The 21,268-nt window shown below is 32.0% G+C and overlaps 1 protein-coding gene across 6 annotated transcripts in view; it reads left to right on the top strand.

Moving 5' to 3' along the window:
• Positions 1–5,030: 5,030 nt before the first annotated feature.
• ADGRL3 (adhesion G protein-coupled receptor L3) overlaps positions 5,031–21,268 on the top strand; it is a 563,136-nt gene continuing 546,898 nt past the window's right edge. For all 6 annotated transcript variants that reach the window (XM_068542874.1, XM_068542873.1, XM_068542871.1 and 3 more), the window contains exon 1: positions 5,031–5,205. In XM_068542874.1, the coding sequence (XP_068398975.1) occupies positions 5,133–5,205 (73 nt within the window). In that variant the 5' untranslated portion in view covers positions 5,031–5,132. The remainder of the gene's footprint in view (positions 5,206–21,268) is intronic.

Here is a 21,268-nt window from a genome sequence, read left to right as displayed (position 1 = left end):
TAAGTTATGCATATGTGATTAAGAGTAGCTAAAATAGAAGTAACAATTCCAAGATGAGTGACATTCAGATTCTAATCCTAATCTTTATTTAGAGGGTAGAAAGAAAGCTAATATAAAGTAAAAATAGCTTTCAAATATGATTTGAGAAGAAGAATACATGAAAAAATTAAATGGGAAAAAAGTTATGACATCAGAATTTAAGGTGCCAGTTTCCTCAAAGTAAAATCAATGTCTTAAGTTTAGAAGAACTTTTGTTTCAGCAATAACGAAAAAAATTCAAATAGTTTCAGAGTTTAATTGTGCTAGACATGCATAAAATTTAGTCTAAATTTAAAAAATAAGGAATTTTCCATGCAGTTTATGAGGAAAGACTTTATTTACATAAAGCATTTGTAGACTATTTTTAGTCTACAAATGTGATTTAAAAAAAATATTTAGTGGAACATGAGTCATATCACACAGTTACATAATTATAATCTTAAATATTAATGATATAAATTAGGACACTTTTAATCAACCTCACTTTTTAATTTTGAATATTGTGAAGTGTAGTGAAGTTAGGTAGCTTTGTTGGAAGACATAAACTTCACTTACCTAATCAAAGTCTGCATTAGAAATATATACCTTCCAAGTTTTAGATAGGGTAACAGGCAAAACTACCATATTGTGATAATCTATGGTAAAAGTTAGAAACACTGCTTTCAATAATAATTTTTAAAGCCTTTTATGTGTTGATTTGTTACTGGAAATTAGTAGCCTAAGTAACAAAGTATATTTCAGACAAGACAAGCATACTGAAAATCCTTTTTTTAAAAATAAAATGTCACATTGTTTTAGTAGCCACCATTCAGCCATAGAATTCTTGAGTGTGCATCTCTCTCAAGGAGAGTGTGTTATTAGTTTCCTAAACATGTAAGTGAAAGGTATGGGAGTTGGGCCTGTGGTCTCTTCCTCAGTTTTGAAAGAATTAAGGAAACAAAGGAATTGGCGAATGACAGACATGCACTGACAGACATGCACGATGACACGACATCTCTGCATCAGACAATAATTTATGCTATTGCTAATCTTCTCAACCAACCTACAAGGTGAATATTGTTTTATCTTTCGTAGTTGAAGAAACTGAGATTCAGAGAGGTTTGTAAACTTGCCTAGCACCAGAATATTCAGTTTGCATGCTTTTAAGTCCCTTGCTGTTACATACAAAAGAAAATCTGGCAGTTTTTGTGTGTGTGTGTGTTTCTAGATTATCTCACATAACACATATCACATTTTGCACAGCTTTAATTACTGGTGAGTATACCTTCTAGCATTCCTATTTTACTGCAAGTTGTTTTAAAACGGTGATCAGAGACTTGTAGACACACTCTCCTTATTTGACCCATAGTGTTAACACAGAGCTTTGTACATAGAAAAGACTAAAGAAATTTCACTGGAGATGGAAATACATGTTGAAATTGACTTTTCAAATGCTTTTTATCATTAGTAAATCTTTTTTATGAGTAATTATTTTGTCTATAGATGACTTAATGAGTCCCTAATGTCTTTTCTTGGTTTTTCTTCTCTATGTGTTTTTGAAGAGCTATGTTTCAGAAATGACTTGAGTGCAAATCCCTTTTATATGAAAACTGGTTTGGTTAAGTTAATGACAACACATAAATTGGAAAAAAAAAAATCATCCCAGAAAGTTTTCTTTCTTTTTTGTTTTTTTAAAAGTTAGTATTTAAAGAGTGGTAATTTATCTTTCTGTAGATTATAAGCATACTTGTCTGGAACATTATCTATTAAAATTTATATAGTTTACTTATTGCAATTTTATTATATATATGCCCAAATTAGCACATTATTGTGGGGCTGTGGGTGAGAGGTCCATGGGTGGTGAGGCTAGGGTGTGAAAACATATTACCCTCCTCAAGTAATATCTTCTATTCATCTAAATTCCTTTCCCCACCTCTGTTTACAGAGTAATCATGAAAACAAATTCTTATGCTCAAATCAAATGCAAAATAATCTTAGTAGACATGGCTTTATGCCCTGCTGTGATATCTTAAAATAAGCCATTATTATAAATAATAGATAACACTTTCTTATCCTTTCCATAAAGTAACTCTCTAATTGCTTCATCAAGGTGACAATATACTATGTCATATGAAATAAACTATTCTGGTTTTCACTAAAGCTAGACTTAACAATTGCAATACTCATACTTCACTATGGAAATAATTTTCCGGCTCCTCCAAAAGGTACAGTGTTACAATTAGGCTGGTTTCCTTCTTAAACATGTCCTTCTTCTCCTTTCTCTTTGTCCCTCCACTTCTACCTCACATATCCATGCTGTTCCCTTTTTCTCTACTTGTCACAATTGGGTAACACATTTAAGCAAGGCCTAAGTCTTCCTTGGAAACTTGCTACATTGTCCCCCTTCCTTTGCACAATTACTACCCCTGGTTATGCTCATACATCTTCTTGTTTATTCTACCATAGAGAGAGGAAAGAGCACTGATGTTGGAGTCAGACATTTGGTATGAAATTCTTGCTGAGTAACATTGTCTGATTTTACTTCTCAGTCGACATGAGACAGTATTATCTACCTGATAGATTTGTATGGAGAATTAAATCATATAATTGTATAATATCTAGAACATTGATTGGAATATGATAGGAACTATGAAATGTTACTTCTTCTCTTTATGTTGAGACTTCATTTACTACGTCTTTTCCATTACAGTGGGAGTTGTGAGAAAAATTGTTCTACTTTATTTGTGATCTCAATAATATCCACCATGGTAGATATTTAGTATATATTTTTGAAATAATGTATAAATAACTCACCTAGATGGCTGCCCTCAATTTTTTTTTTCAGTTGCAAAACAGTACTGTATATATTTATCTTACGTATATGTGTGTAGGTGTTTGTGTATACATGTCTGTGTGTATATACATATCTCTTGTTGCCATAGTTATAGAGGGGAAAAAAAGACAATAACTGAATGTGAGGGGGTAATTGTTTACCTGTTGATGCATCAGTCAATTTAAGTATCCTCCTTTAAGTATCCATTAATTATTACATGCATGTAAAAGAATGCAATTTTAAATTAGCACCTGCTTTCAAATTTATTTTCAGAAAAAGTTAAACACTTATGGCACTTATGGTAATTAAGGAAAAGTTCTAAATGTTTTCTTGTAATTCAGAGTGTGAATAAGGAAAACAAAAGAAAAATGTTACGCATGATTCCTTTTTACATAATTTATTTTATCTCAGCCACATTTTTTTGTTGTCAATGCTTCCTCTATTTGTAAAATTAAAATGTTATGAGAGTGTTTATTATGAGCTTCATTTTTCTATAATGTCTGTGAGTTTATAAAGAAAATTATTATATCTGTTATTTCCAGATTTAGCGTTCTCCGAGTCTGTCTGTACAATAGTGACTCAATAAATATTTTTGGCTTGATTTATCAAATGGTCTTGCTTCTTACACAACCACATTAAAAAGTATGAGTAGGATAAAACTGAAAAGTAATGAGATGTGTAATAACTGTTAAGATATATAGCACTTATTACATACTAGACACTGTTCTGAGCAATACATATTTTTATGTATTGTATATAACTAAAATGATGATTTTTAGCTTATTTAATGTTCATATAACCATATGAATTAATATTACTCCCCCACCATTAGCAGATAGGAAACCAAGGAACCGAGGGCTTAAATGACTTGCCCAAGCTCTTAGTACTAGTAGAGCTAGTAATTGAAATTGGGTTGTCTTGCTTCAGAATCTGTGCTCTTAATTACCATGCTATGAATAGTGGTGCCAGAGATTCAGATAAATCTGTGTAATTTTGCCTTATAATGAAGACAAGTACTTCAAAAATACTTTGGAATGTGTTTTGGTAGAATGAGGCTTAATACAATCCTCAGTAAACTATCTCTATTTTGAATATTCCTTTCCAGAAAAATTTTAAACTTATACTCAAAATGTGAAATGATTTTAAATGTATACCATTCATTTTAATAGAAAATAGAAAGAGAGAGAGAGAGAAGGAAAGAAGGAAAGAAAAGTAGGATCCAGTTTGCATTTGATCAGTTTTAAAAATGCTCACTGTGATAAACATCTTCAAAATTTGGGTCATGTTCCTTTAGTATTTTCACTTCCTAAGATAAGTCTGTGCAAACTTTAAAGAGGGGGCAGCTATATCAGTTTGGTTCAGTAAAATAACTTTACAATGCTAACAGTTTTTAATGTCTTCCATATTCACTTAACACTTTTAAGCCAGATTCCTTATTTTAAGTTGTAAGATCCTGGAGGATAGGTTGCATGTTTTACTCAGTATTCTATTCTATGTTCCTAGCACAGTGCTTTGTATTTCAGCAGACACTCAATAAACTTCTGTTGAATGAATTGATTATGATTGAGCATAATTAATTAACATAAATCTATACTTTTCACAGATTTAATTATAAAAATATTTAGAAAAGTAATATAGTTAATATGTGGAATGATTTCTGAATGATTATTAGAGCCTGGAATGAAAGTAAGACTCATGCATTTAACTTTCTTTGTTTAAACACACAGTAATGGTAATGAATGATTTCTTTTGTTTTTACTTTTCTATTACTAGCAAAAATTATATTTGTGGAAAATGTTTACACAGAGTTAAGTACCAAATCTGTTTAAACACATTAACAAATTATACAAACTAATCATTAATTATTATACAAATGAGTATAGTATATTTATACTGCTTTGTCCAGCGAGACTGAATTATTTGTTTCAGTCCGTTTGGGGGCTGGGAAGTAAACACTGTGCTAATACATGCATAAATAATGTACCTTAGGTTACTTACTTATTTTTATACATGATGCATGTATTCATTAAAATGAAGAAGGGAGACGGTATACAGATGTTATATTCAGGAAGGAAATTTTCAAGGAAATGAGAAAACCTATATTTGATAACCCTTTTCTTTTCTTATTTGCAGGATTCAGATTTGGGATATTGGTGTTTCTGTTTTGAAGAATATTTCCTTTTGAGCTTTTTTTTTTTAATCATCGGTCTTGGACTACAGAAGAATCAGAAAGACACTTATTTTGTTTCAAGTTTGGAACAGTCACTCTTGAGGCACTCTCATGCCTGAGAACACGACCATGTGGCCATCACAGCTACTAGTCTTCATGATGCTCTTAGCACCGATAGTTCATGGTAAGACCTTTAATTATATTTTTGTGTGATGCTTAATGTTGTCTTAGTTGTTTACACTAGACCCTTTCTTCTAAATTTTTGCTCTATGATTTTGCAGCTTTTGCCTACCATATATTAATAGCAGTAAGTAATGTACCTTAAGCTGCAATAAATAGGATGTCGAGTTTGATTTCTTAAAATACCATTTAAAATGTATATCTAACCAAAGTTTTTAAAAAAAATAATGCATGTTTTATTCTTTGTTTTACTACACTTAAGGAATATCAGCTGAATTATTAACTATATCATTTATTGTGAATTATTTTTATTTACATATTTTTGTAGGTAAAATAACTTTTAATACAGTAAGTATGCACATTTGAAAGAAAACACTCCAAAAACCTACTTTCCTGAACGAAGTAATCATTTGTTTCTGAGTGTTTACTACTCTCCTCAATCTTTAACAAACAGAATAAAAATTAAACCTCTCATTAAAGCAAAATTCTCACATCCCTTTCAATGCAAAAAAAGGAAAAAAAACAACAACATCAAAATGATATCAACATATGCAAAAAGGTATTTTTCTTGAAACATGTAATATACTCATAAAAGACTGTGTTCTTTGTTCATTTAGACAGCTTGGTATTTATAACATGAGTATGATAGTTAAGAAATGATCTCCCTTTGCAAGTTTTATAAAACATATAATTATTCAATAAATAAGCAAGACAAATTCTGTACCACTTAGTACAATATTCATGGAATCTCTCTAAAAATTGGCAAATTAAAGTCTATATATATGTTCCTTTTTCACAATTTAAAGTTTTCTACTAATTATCATTGGTTTTGCACTAAGATGAAAATGGCATAATATAGTCACTATCTCATACATTAATGGTAATTAGAACAAAGAAAAAGGGACACAGCTGTATTTGCCACTGCTTAGAAGGTCTCAGAATATTATAGTTTAGCAAGCAGCTGAAATGCATTTTTAGCCTCTTCAGCTTACTTTTGGTTTTTAATTGACTACAGGAATCTATTGTAGTTCGTCAGTGATGTGAATCTGAATTTGGCTCATATTCATAAGTTTCAACGTGAATTCTGCATTCTGCTGTCAGTGTAAAAACTGGATATGATCACTTCTCTCTTGACATTTTCCCTAAAGTTCCCCTGATTTAACACCTTTATTTCAAACGAATCGCTATATGATAGTGTTTTTTTAAAAAACGAAAGTAAAATTATACAACCATCTACTTTTAAACAATGTAAATTTGTCAAATATTTCAAATTTTTTCCTTAATTCTTATACTGATGTAGCACTTACATACTGAGGCACATATAACATTTTGTGATAAGGGACAGTATAAGAATTATACAGCTTTAAACAAGTGCTTTTCTGATTATCTGTATATCTAAAGATGATTCTAATTAGGCTTTTAGATGTTATAAAAACACCTCACTCATAAGGTTACTTTGAAGATTAAATAAATAGCATATGTAAAGAATCTAGCACAGTGCATGACAGATATTAAGTGACTGAACACATTAATATCCTTTATCATACTATCTGCCCCTCCAGTTTATTTTTGTTCCAGTAAATGGTAACAACTAGGAATTAGCTAACCCTGAGAGCTTTTTCATTTGATGTTGATATTCAGAAAAAAACAAAACAAAACAAAACTCTATGTACAAGTCAAGTTTAAAAAGTCAGTCTAAAATTGCACTGTTAGAGCAAGGTAGGTTAAAAATAGCAGAAATAGATATTGTAAGAAAGACTCCCTTTTCAGAGGTGAAATTTCTGGTCTCCAAAAACTGACACCTACTGTGTATTTCAGTGGGCCCCAAACATGGCTGAGCCTTAGGTCATAGGTCTTGAGTTAAAGCCTGTACTGAACACACATACACACACACACAAACACACACACACACAATCTCTCCAAGCAGCCCTGAGAAGTATTTAAAAACTCCTAATAGGGCACAGAGAATATTGAGCCTGGTATATAAAAAATATAAAACATTTTGGCTAAAAACTAAAGTAATTCTTTCCATTGTATGTGAACTACTTTATATTATCTTGACTTTGAACCATATCAGGATGAACAATATAGAAGCGTTCCACTTATAAACTTTATTCTTATTACCTTGTGTAAGTATTTTAAAACTTCACACCAGAGAAAATGCAAATCAGTTTTGTCTGCCTTCCATAGGAGGCTTTCTCCATTGCCTTTGTGATACCACTTCGGGCTTGTAAATAAAGGGCTTCACTTGAGCAGCCTTTTGGAATCCATCATGCTCATAAACAGAGGAGTGTATGTGCCTTTGATCAGTGCTGAAATCTAATAGGATAGGCATTTTTAGAGTCCCAAATAGCATAGCGTCCCAGTCCTGGCTTAAAGGAATACCATATAGCTCGAAACCTTAGAGGACTGAGGTAAAGTGGATGTCTCAGTTATAGAAGTACTCTTGTTTCCAAAACATCCCCTGATAGCGTCTCTTTGCCTACTGCTGTTGAGATGCCTAGCTTCATTTGTCCTTGAGACCATAGAGAATTAACTTTTCTGGGTATTACCCGAATTGCTGGCCTTTTCTCCAGAGTAAATAATAATGATGACTATAAATTCTGTAGCCATAAAATTTAGAGGTATTGGTACAATTAATTATCACAACATTCTCATGGGTTGAATGTTATTTATTATTATCATCATTATCATTAACTTCTTATAGTAAAATCATTAAGGTAGCAAGTGGCAAAAGAACTTGACTAAGGTTGCACATGTGACCCAGAGAGGTTTTAAAACAAAGGACTTAGCTTCTTAAGCTCTGGTCTTAAGGCCAGTAGATAATCAGTTACTATCAAGGCAATTCTTCCCTACAGAAAAAATCCCACCTCAACTCTCCTGGTCCTTTGGGAGCAGATAAGGCAGAAAGGTAGATTACCTGCTTCTTCCATGTTCTGGGCACAGGCAGACTGGGATTTGAAGTCTAACAGACCTGAGATAAAATTTCAGCTCTACTGCTTACAAGCACTGTAACACTGTTACCTGGTAAACTAGTTAACAAGTGTCATTTATCATAGACTATGAGCCAGAAAACTGTGCTAGTTGCTAAAGGTAAGGTAGTGAACGAAAGATTCTTAATTTTTCCCTCAAGCTTACAGTAACTTAAACATTTGTAAATCTACTTCTCATCCGCAAGAATGAACACTTACTCCATGTGTGGTTATTTTAAGAAATGGATGGGATGATATGTGAATATTTCTAACATAGTGCTTGGCATTCAATAAATCTTTATATTTTATTTTCCTACCCCTAACTACCTTGAAATAGAACTAAACCTCTCAGCATTACATAAGGAAAATGCGTAATTATCATTATTCTTACCCTGATAATTGAAATCTTTTGCTACTTGGACCTCAGCATTTAAGTTTTGCCAGAAAATTTTAATACTAGTATCTAAACAAAATTATTATCAAACTGATATATATATGTGTATATATATATATAAAGGCTTAGTATATAATAATATAGTATATAATTGTCAATTGTCAGTGGTAGTAGTATATAATTGGTAGTATATAATTGTCAGAGAAACATTTTTTGCATGATTTCTACATGGGTAAAATTAGAAACTAAGCTGAAGAATTAATTCTGAATAATGTTAACATTAGTTGAATAATCTCCCACATCATCCTAGAAAGTCTGGCCAGTGTTTTTATAGGAAAACAAAATTAATTAGTATATCCACATTGTGTATACATATATATACACACACAATTTTAAAATTAAGAAATGTCTCTAGTTCTGTGTTTATCTGTCCATATTTTATGTCTCTGTGTACCTCTGTATTTCTCTTTTTCTGTTTACCATGACTGTGCCCCCTTCTTGTACAGCCATAAAATCCTTATCTATAATGCAATGAGACCTGGCAGAAGTAAAGAGAAGCAGCTAAAGCAGATGGCCAGTTCTTTTCTGTTAACTAATGTAGTGTTGCATGAAGATAAAAGTTTTTTTTGTTCTATTGATGTTGTTGGGCGCAAGAGAAAAAGGGGGAATCGGAGAACAAAAATCAAGTGATAACATGGGCACCTGGGACTCATCCTTATTGGCAGTAAAGCAATATGCTTCAGTGTAGGACCTGGACTAGGAGATCTGGTCCTGGGGGGGATGTCACCCAAGCCACAGTGTGTTGGGAGTTGAGAAGGTGATTGGGGTGCTCAAATATTTTAACTGCATCTCATCTTAATTAAACTGTGTTTAGAAACTGTCACAATTAAAAAGATAGAAAACAGTATCCTTGGAGCTTACTGTGTGCTAAAGGGAACAATATTTTTTATGGTACCTTTGCAGAAAAAAGTAGAATTAAAAAAAATTCTTCTGTGACCACCATATGTGTACTTTTTTCTGCAAGTCTATTTTTTTGTCATTAAAGTTGAATGTATATTTATATATTAGTGGACTTTACAGGCAAACCTGCTCTTTATTATTTCAAGAAGTTAATTATTATAAACAGTTCTTAGCAGGGACAAAACAGTGATCGAACGCATATATATTTCATACTATATGTTTTTATGTAATTTGCATTTTATTATTAACTATTTTTACAGTTATAATAGTATTTAATGTGTCAATGATTTAAAATAATAATTTAAAGTATTTTTTAACCTCTAATAAAATGTAAAGCTTGAGAAAGTACAAAATTACATTTTATAGCACAACATATTACCGTATAAGTTTTTTATGAAGTCATGTTTTATTAATTGTGAAAAAGACAGGTTGACTTCTAAGCTCTGCTTAACTTTGTTAGTGTTAGAAATTAATCATCCTTTAAATGTTTATAATGTCTGCCAGCCTAGGCAATTTGTAATACTTGCAGTAATATCACTGTTTTTATGGTCAAATATGTTATACAGAAAAATCTTTGTCATTATCACGTTATATGAGGTTACTGCAAACACATCCAACACCATCTACATTAGCCACTCGGTACTGAAATTCAAAATATATATTTCGAAAGTTAGCTATGCAGTCTCTAACATCACAATATTTACTACAAATATGCATGCCTGACAGCTTTCCTTTGTAAGAATGTGTTTAGGAGCCTTCCCTACACATTCGGTATGCAGGTTGGCAATTGGAAAATAGTTTTATTTTGCCTTTGCACTTGCAAAACATGTTATATGTGAATTTTATTGTAGTGATACTCTATGAGTAACACGGGTATACCTTGAGAATAAAATAACATTTTTTATTTTCAGATTTTATGTACTGTGACTATTTGGGGGGTTTAGGGTCATTTTTTTTTGTATTTCTTGGCTTTGGGGTAGACTGTGACTGCACTAGGATGGTCATCATACACTTGATGTTGAATGAATTTCAAAGTATTTTGATATATAATATATAAATAACTGATTATCTGTTTTCCTCTTCTTTGCATTGCTATTTACTTTCATTCTCAATGTAAGAATAGTTCTCTTATATTTATAATTTAATATAAATAGCCATAGTGCATTTTTCATACATTTATTTCCTCCGTTCTGATTGGGAAATGATTACTTAATGACCAATTAAAAAATTGAAATGCAATAGGAAAGAGTCTCATTGATTTGTCATGCAAATCAGACACTACATATTATATTGTGATCTGTTTTAATTCGACAGCTTAGAATAAGGCCCTATTGAAACATACGGTTAATATATTCTCTATTTCATGTTTTTAATTGATAAATCGAAAATAAACTATTTACATTTTAATACTTACATTTTTGTTTTATTTGAATCTATATTTGCCCTATATTACCATCATGGCAGAATTAGTTTCTTTAAATAAAGAAAATTGTATTCCTATCAGAAAAATTATATATGAAGGATTTGATCAAATAAGCTAGGCTAGCTAGGGATTTGCAAGAGAAATATGCTAGTTGTACTTCCAAAAGTAATAGATAGACATCTTTGTAGAAAAATAGATTCTCACAATGACATTTGATAAGCTTCCAGTGTTTATTTCATCTACACATACTATAGTTTGTGGTGATTTGACTGTCCAGAAGTCAAGGTTGTAGCTTACTGACAGAGCACAAGAACATAGTCTCATGTATTTTTTTTTTTTAATAGTAATACAATAAGCATTAATTCAATAAGATTTTTTTAAAGAAATTCACGTTCTTTTATTTATTTATTTATTTATTTATGACTGTGTTGAGTCTTCGTTTCTGTGCGAGGGCTTTCTCTAGTTGCGGCAAGTGGGGACCACTCTTCATCGCGGTGCGCGGGCCTCTCACCATCGCGGCCTCTCTTGTTGCGGAGCACAGGCTCCAGACGCGCAGGCTCAGTAATTGTGGCTCACGGGCCCAGTTGCTCCGTGGCATGTGCGATCTTCCCAGACCAGGGCTCGAACCCGTGTCCCCTGCATTGGCAGGCAGATTCTCAACCACTGCGCCACGAGGGAAGCCCGGTCTCATGTATTTTTGTTCGTCATTACCAGTGTCTCCTACTTTATTGTCAAAGTAATTCTCCTCATACAAATTTAGATCAGAAAGAAAAAATCCAATAATCCCATGACCCAGTGGTATAATTAATATTAATGCTTGTTAGATTTTTTTTGCAGTTATGTGTATGCACATTTTTTTAAAAATTGGAATAATGCTAGAAATAAAAGTTATATATTTAATTTTGACTTAACCTTAAAATTCAGACATTTCTAGCATCTCATTAAAGTTTCAAAAAATTATGATAACGTGTCATATGAATGAACCATTGTTTAACCATATGTTGAGGGCTCAGCATTGAAGGTCATTTACATTACCATTACAAAAAGCAGTAAGATGGAACACGGTTGTATATAAAATTTGACTGCATCTTAGTACGCCTAGAAGAAAATCTCTTGAGATATGGAAAGTAAAAGAATGATTCATTTTTAGGTTAATTAATAATTATTTAATAATTAATAATTGATAATTAATAACTCAATAATTAATACTATCTAAAATGAATGGTAGTAAATGATCAATACAGCCTTGCTTGTTATCATGACAGTTTGTTTAAAACAATTCCACATATTTTGGCTACTATAATAATGAACAAAATATAAATAAGAAGAGTAAATATTCAAATATTAAGATATAATTATTATTTGTAGGAGTATAATGATGTAGTCAGAAAATTCAAGAAATAATAACTTTCCCAGAATTAATGGGAGCACTGATTTCAGGTGTATGATTCAAACATACATATATGATTCCATCAAAACAGCAATGAAATGCCTGAGTTACTTAGGAAGTATCATAGCAGGAACTACATGGAACCTATGAGAAGAAAAATGTGAACCTTACTGGGAGTTATAAAAGAAGACATGCAATATACTATGTTCCTAGATGAAAAGACTAGGAATAGCAAAATTGTAAGTTATTTCCAAGTTAATCTATATATATGTTCACACACTGCATTCAGAGTACTGATGTGAGCTTATCTATGTAGAAATTCAACAAAATTATTCTAAAAAATATATATATATATAGAATATTAAACAAACATTAATATGAAATGAAAAGAGTAATAGGATGACATAAATTGAACATAAATATATATATTATGAAAGTACAGTAATTAAGATAAAGTCTCAAAATTAGGCAAATTGATCAATTGTAAAAGAGATCCCTGAAACGTTACTGCACTCTGTATGTTTGTGGTGTAATTTGATAGGAATGAGTCCTCAGAAAATCAAATGTCTAAGACAAGAAGTAGTCAAATAGGGATCAAATCAAGTGTGTGTGTGTATGTGTGTGTGTGTGTTTCCAATTATATATTATGAAATTTCTGGAGAAAGAAATTTGAGTTACCTACTTTAATTTCCATTCTTGAACAATGTATTAGATAGGATAAACTTCGGCTGTAGTCACAGTAGATTCCAAAATGAATAATGGATTCTAGAGAATATTTTCTTGTTCACCAAGCATTCCAAGGCAGGTAAGTGTTTCTGGTTGGATGTGTGTGTGTGGGTGTGTGTGTGTGGGGGGGGTGTGTGTGTGTGTATGTGGTAGGGGCTGGGAGGATGCCCTTCTTTTGTTCTCACAGTTATTCAGAGACCCAGTCTGATTTTGGAACAAGGGTTCCAAAATCTTTCTGAGGCTCATTGCCATTCCTGTCTACAGGAAGGAAGAACAAGCGTTGGGAAGATTCCAATGGAAAGTTTTTATGGATATGCTTGGAAATAGTGCACTTTACTTTTGCTTCCATTTTCATTAATTAAAACTCTTCCTCATAGCCACATCTATAAATGAGTCAGAAAAGCATAGTCCTCTTGTGATAAAGGAAGAAGAAAATATTTATAAAAGATGCCATGTAGTTTTAAAAAAAACTAGATCTGATGCACCACTATCTTTTTTAATGTATAAATGGGGATTTAAAAATATCTTTATTGATTTATATTTCACATACCATAACATTTACCCACTTAAAGTGTTTAGTTCAGTGGATTTTAGTGTATGCATAGTTGTGCACCCATCACTGAATCAATTTTAGAATGTTATCAGTCCTCCAGAAAGAAATTCTGTACCCATTAATAGTCATACCCAGTTTCCCCTTCTCCCCAGTCCCTGGCAACCACTAATCAATGTCTCTATGGGTTTGCCTATTGTAGACATTTTGTATAAATGGAATCATACAATCTTTTATCTTTTGTGACTTGCTTCTTTCATTTAACATAATAATTTTAAAATTTATTTATATCATAACATGTATCAGTAGTTAATTCTTTTTTTGTTTCCAAATAACAATCTATTGTATGAATAAACCACATTATATTTATTAGTTGATGGAAATTTGGATTATTCCTACTTTTTGTCTAATTTGTGTGCTGCTGTTATGAAAATTCATGTACAAGTTTTTGTGTGGACATGTTTTCACTTCTTGGGTATACACCTAGGAGTGGAATTGCTGAGTCATGATAACTATATTTAGCATTTTGAGGAACTGCTAAACTATATTCCAGAGTAGTTGCACAGTTATACATTCCAAACGGCAGTATGAGGGTTCTCACATTCTCACTTGCACTTGTTATTGTCTGTCTTTTTTCTTTTAGCCATTCTAGTCAAGATGAAGTAGTATCTCATTGTAGTTTTTTTCTTTTTTTTTTTGACAAACTGAATTAAAAATTTTTGTTTGTTTGTTTGCTATATAGTAGATCCTTTTTGGTTATCTATTTTAAATACAGTAGTGTGTACACATCAATCCTAAACTCCCAATCTTGATTTGTATTTCTTTAATGAATAATGTTGAGCTTCTTTTCATGTACTCATTGGCCATTTGTATTACTTACTTGAAGAAATATTATTTAATCATTTCTCAATTTTTATTTTTTATTGTTGATTTGTAAGCTTTCTTAAATATCTTTTTTAGAAAAGACCACAGTTTATCAACGTTAGAATACATTTAGATTTAAGAATTCTTTAGACTGCATTTTGTAAAAGAGGCTTTTTGCCTGGATTTAGCCACTTAAATCTCATGTATTTTAAATTCACTTTGAAATCATATATCGCTTGTCTAGCCCCACTCCATCTCCTCTTTTACTTACATATTTGATTCCTAAAAATAGTTCATTAATCTGCTTTTATTTTATGATGGCAAAAACTAGTAATTGACAATGATTGAAACCTTATTCTGAGATGTGAACTGTATAGTGTTGAATTATACACAAAACAGCAAGGTAATTCATTGGGTTCTTCTAGTTAGTTTCCAATTACTCGTCCTTAAGAAAATGGTAAAGAACATTAAGCTTTAATTGTAGTGGCCAGAAATGTTTGTGTTTTTGTTCTAGTCTGAATTCTTGTCCTTCCAGATTCTGGAAATCCCCCTTTTTTACATTTTTTTTGTATCATTGCTCAAATTATATTATAAATATTGAGTATTTTATTTCCGTACACTCGTTTTCTCTGATATGTTCTACAAACAACTCAATACCTCTTCTAATTCATCTCAAGAAATTTAGGCAATTTGTTGTGTCTCTCTATCAAATCTACATATTTTAATTAGTGTCCTCTGGACTCACTCATATCACATCTTTAAACAAACAAACAGAAAAAGATGAGAAATGGAAAAGGACCTGAGGTTTTATATGGAAAGGATCCTAGTATACTTGCACTATTTCAGCCCATTGAGCTTATCTGAAATATTACTATTTGGGGAGAAAAGATTAGGAGAAAACTAAATAAAGATAATGATTTATAAATGTTAATACTGTGAACAGCTCCTACAGTTTCAAGGAACCCTGAATAAAGGAAGATGTCAGTATTTAGAAAGTAATACTTAAATGCAGCCCAGAAACTGAAATTTAGAGTATTATTCAATCTAAACTGCTTTAGAATCCTAATTTGCATGGTTCTATTGAATGAAGTAGAAAGATTTCAAGCCTCAGAGTCTAATTCCAATTCTATTACTTCCAAGAAACATGACCTTAACCAATTTGAATCACAGTTTCTTTATTTATTAGAGGGGTAATTAGGCCTACTTTGTTATAGTATGAGGATTAAGTAAAATAATGTATAGAAAGGCCCTAACACAAAGCCTCACACATTTAATCCTGGGAAAATGTGGTCATTAAAACATACCTTTAGGAATTAGAACTAAAAACCAAATGACCTGGATAGTAAGCAAAATTTAAAATACAACACCATCTTGGGTCACTTACTTTCCATAGTGGTTTTCAAAGACTGCATTGTATATTCTTAATCCCCAAATGTGACAGTTTCTCTAATTATGAGCCTACACATTTGTACACACATTCCATCATTATATTCAGGACTTACCCACTGGACTGTAACTAAGTCTTTAATGAGTTACTAATGAACATCTTAAGCTTAGATCAGCAAAAAAAAAAAAAGAGTGTTGAAAAGCTATTCATAGTTAAGCCTGTTGCTTTTAATTAGACTGTAAGCCCAATCAAATTTCCTGTCTTCACTGTTCTTCCCAAGTTTGAAGAAATTGAATAACGAGTGACAGATGTATCCTTACTTTGATATTATTAGTTTAATGTGAAGTTAAAGGGGATAAATACATTGAGCTAAATTAGAGAAATCATTGCTTATTAAATACAAAGATAAAATAATATGCAAAATTAAAATAGCATTTTACAATGATTCATTTTTTTCTTGGATTCAGATGACTTCAAAACCGATTAATTTTGTTGTTGCCTTAAGAAATAACAGATGACATGAGGAAAAAAGATCCAGATATGATTAGACCACGTAGAGGAAAAAAAAACCCTCTATATTTATAAAAGAAAAAACAGCTTTCACACATTACTTCTTCTCTACAGGCTGTTAGAGATACTATGAGAGTAGTGAGCATAGACACTACCTGAATTAGATTACGACTATTCTTTTCTGTAGCGCTTGTTACAAATGAACGTGGTGGTGACTATTTAGCAATGATCCTTTTTTAAAAAATTCCTTTTGATAGTGAAGTTGGTGAAACCATGCATACTTTAAGGGCACATGATTTAATAATGCAGACAGATAATACATAAAATTCAAAGCAACAGGCTGGTATGATACTCCCTCCGAGGAACACTACATATTTGCTTAAAAGGAAGCCTTTTATATTAGTCACAATGGCTCAGGCCAGTGGGAAGAGCTGTGATAGCCCAGATGTTTTATGGGTTACAGGCTGTCGTTAGAGGCAAGCTTGTTGTCGTGCCTCTGCACAAAGATTGAAAACCACTATGCCGATTTTTAAAAGTAGGTGTCCAATAATAATTACACTCTATGTATATATCACCAACATAATAGAATCGATCGTTTTGACCTGTGAGCCTGTTAATATATCAGCTTTCTTGTGAACCAGCATTTAGGCATTCATTTAGTATGTGTGTTGAAGAGGGGGTGGAGGGGTAAAAGTCTCTTATTACCAGAAAAGGTACATAAAAAGTTTTCATTCTTCTCAACTACCTTCAGAGATGCCAGTTATGGTTAACTTAGGATGGGGAGAAAGAACTCGCTAACGAGACAGATCTCTGTCAAAATATGTATGGTTTTGCTGTTTTTTCCCCACATGTAGAGTACAATTGGCAACGTGATTAAGAAAAAGTGCCCCATTACTACAGTTATAAAGATTTCTAAAGAAATTATTTACAACATTCTGAAAGCACATTTTCTATACCATTAAAATTTTAATATCCTTTAAGAGGGGAGTAGAGGGAGGGAAGTCAAAAGAAAATCCATATTTTCCAAAGAATAAATTCCAGAATTTTTCTTTTGTTATCATGAATTGAAATCTGTTTGCATTATGTTTACAAAGAGGCAGGTGTTTTTAGTTTGAAAAAAAAAGCTATTATCACTCTTCTGAGGAACAAGATATGTAATAGGCATTTTATTTAATTTGAATGAAAATAATGTCTTTTTGTTAGAAACTGATTTTTTTTTTAACAAATTTACATCAATAGCAAAAATCTTACTCTGCTTACTCATTTTAACAAATGTTTGAGATATTTACATTACAATATTACAATCTAGGCAACCATTACAATGAATAAGCCACAATTTTTTTTCTATGTTTAAAACATGAAAGATGCCATACATGAAAGACAATTAAAAATAATCTTTTAATGTTGTTTCTTTTGTTTTTTAACACTAGGAATTAAGTTTCCCTTTAGCTTTATTCATAACAAGTGTTTGCTTCTTCCACTAGTCTCAGGATGTCTTATATAGCTTTCATAACTTGACTGTTCAGTCTTCTGGTGAAAGTTTAGCCATATTACATTTTATTTTACTGTAACAGCTCTGTTGTAGAGAAGAAGAGCAAGGAACCCAGTCTGAAGGGAAAATTGTTTGCCCGCACAGGACATACCAACACTTCATAAAATAGTTCAGCCCAGAGAACGAGTCTGTTGAGTTAAATTGAATAATATTCACGTATACTATGAAGGTTGCTTCATCATACATAGGTAGACAATTCAGCACTTCGGAGCCATTTTCTTGTAAGACCCAGAATTAAGTCAGAGTTTTCTCTGTGTTAGAACTTCCATGATGTAATTTCTACTTGGTGGCATCCTTAGTCAGGTGCTTGAATTGGAACTTTTATGACGGTTGTTAGAGATTACTACCCAGCCTACAAAGGAATTTTTCAGCTGTTGACACGCACTTCTAGGGAGAAATCAGGAAAGTAGTAATTTATTTATATGGCCAAAATGAAGGTGCTGGAAGAAAGGTAGAGCCTTTCAGGTATGCAAAAGGAAGCAGAATTGGAAAATGACCTTTACTTATAAGAAAAGAAATGAAAGCAGTAGTCTGTCTCCCTTTCTCTCTCTTTTCCCTCCTGCTTCCTCCCACCCCTTCCTCCCTCTCTCTATACATAGATAGAGAGATATAGTTATAGATATGGGACTGAATTGGATTAGATATTCTGTATCAATCAATCATTTGTTGTTGTAAGTATTTCAATATAATTTCTAGCATTTATGTAGCACTTTGCAGTTAGCTGAACACTTTTGCACACAATAGCTTAGGGAATACTCACAACAATCCCTTGAATCATAGGTAGTAGTATCAGTAATTTTAAGATGAACAAATATACTTGGAACCGTCAATCTAATGATGCAGTGACATTTCAAATAGTTGTTAGAAGAGAAACTCAAATCAAAATTCCTTAACCAGCTCATGGAGACTTCTTCCAAAGGCATTTTAATAACCTACTGAGAATTGCCTTATTTTGTAGACCTATGGTTTAAATTAGAAATAAACCAACCAAATCAGCATATAGAAGAATGAGCTAGAAACAAAAGAAGAAAACAAAAGAAGTAAAGTTTGTAAAGTTTGATTTAAGGAAAGCAGTATTGTATTTGCTTAAATCTTGGAAATAAAAAAGAAATCAAGATTTTAAATGTTTGGAAGATTTAAATTTTAATTTAAAAGTAGATTTAAAATTTTAGGTTTTAGTAGAGAATAGAAGGGAAGTAGTGTGAAATTTGGTGCTGATTATGTACATATTGAATAGTTTAGAATAATTATGGGAAGCATGATACTGGGAGTGTCATTTGGAAAGCCTGAGCAGTAGGGGAAAGAATTTCCTGTTAAGAAGGATAATTTGAACAACAGATTTGGCAGGTACATATAGAGAATAAGTTTTGTATTCAAGAGATAATAGTGAAAGGCAGAATTGAATATGTAGGTTAGGGTCATAGCTATAATTACAGTACATACATTACAGTACAGTTAAACCCTGTAAGGCTCATAATTAGCTAATTATTAAAAAGATATGGTAAACTATTTCCCCAAAACACAAAGACGAATGACTCATGAATATGAATGTTAAATCACCTGTAACTCTGATAAATAACACTCTGATGATGTCTTGTTGTAAGCATTTCTCTCTCCTTAGAAATATCTTAGAACTGCAGCCCATTGCTATATCTAGATTCCAGGCTCACTATTATGATCAATAGATGTTTGGAGGAAGAAGCTGAATAATTGAATTACATCGCTACTCACCTAAGGTGAACAAGAAAATAGAAGCAGTTGAAATTGGTTAGAAACAATGCTTATTTAGTATTTTTATTAATTATAAATCAGTTTTGATCTCTGAAGGCATATATTATTGAAATCTGATATTTTAATATTTATTTCAGTTATAAGCTCCACAGGTAATATGAAAACTCTGGTACCACCATCACAAATACTTTACCTCTTACATGCTCATTATTTTTCCTTTTCTTCTTGCCTCATATTTACCCACAGCCAATATTCAGGAACTTTGATACTCTGATGGCCTTTGATGTTCGAAGACTACACATAAACATAGTGGAAATATTTTGATCATTTCAGTAGGTTGTGAAATATTAATTTTTATATTTCATGCTTGCCCACTAGGAAAGCAGAATCAAAGTGTTTAAATAGTAAAAGTATCTGAATATGAATTAGTTATGTGGACAATTTATGGCGATAATTTACATTACTTATGATGAACTTTTAATATTATTAATGATTAAAGCAACTCACATTTTAAAAAAAATTAGTGTCCCTCTTTTAAAAAAATGAAATCTGAATCAGATATGTAATTTTTAAAGAAGTTAAGAATGAAGTTTTTCTCTCTTTGAAGAAGGATAGAAAGAAAGAAGAACAAGATGTATTGGCCTCATCGTTACTTCCTGCCCTGGAACCAAAATTACCTTTGAGACATCCTAAAATTTCATACAACAAAGTTTGAAAATGTGGTCTCAAGTAGAGATGGGTGTGGAGCATAAGGGGGATACCTTCCAAGTACAGATGATGTCACAACATTGTGGGGTATTTTTTCATAGTTAATTTGAAAGAAACCTTTCCCTTATGAATCTGGAGAAGAAAAGAGACATACAGGATGTGAAGGCTATCTTCAGATATCTGAAGACAAATGCCTTCTAGGAGTAGCTTGATAGGTTTTGCACATAGCCCATTTGTATCAAATTTAGACAAGTGGGTGGAGAATGCCAGAGTACAGATATCACACCTTTTTCAACGTGAGGAAGAACTTGCTGCTTCAAATGGAATTGGGTGGCCCAAGAACAGAGTGAGTTTGTGATCACTGTCTCCTTGTGTGAAACTTGGAGATTTTTAGCAGGGATGCTCTAAGGGTTATTATCTATTGTGTGAGTTGAATGATTCTTTCCAGACTTGAGATTCAATGCTTTTAATGGAATACCAGACTTATAACAGTGGTGTTTACCTTGAAGATTTATTTTTAAAATAGCTTCAGGAAGAAAAATGAGATTTATATTTATACTTGAGTAAATATTTCCCCAGAATTTATATAGTACCTTAAGTATAACATATACAATATTTTTTAAAACAAAAATTATGATTTTGGCTCTGTTCTAACAACCCTTCTCCATGTGGGCAGTGTAACGTCCCCTCCACTTTTGCTTCCAGTGGTCGGTGACTCTGGTTTCCTTTGATAGAGATGGTCAGTTTAAAGGAGAGGCTGATCTATAGACATATAAGATAATCCAGCTTCATGGAACACCTTGGAGTCTAATCTCCTTTAATTTATGAGTAAAAGTCTACTTAACTTCCTGGTATTTTTATTTTCCTCAGTCTTACCACATGGAATTATTTTGTTCTTTG

Source organism: Eschrichtius robustus, chromosome 4 (genome assembly GCF_028021215.1).
Source record: "Eschrichtius robustus isolate mEscRob2 chromosome 4, mEscRob2.pri, whole genome shotgun sequence".
NCBI lineage: Eukaryota > Metazoa > Chordata > Mammalia > Artiodactyla > Eschrichtiidae > Eschrichtius > Eschrichtius robustus.
This window is presented reverse-complemented; position numbering and strand designations above follow the sequence as displayed.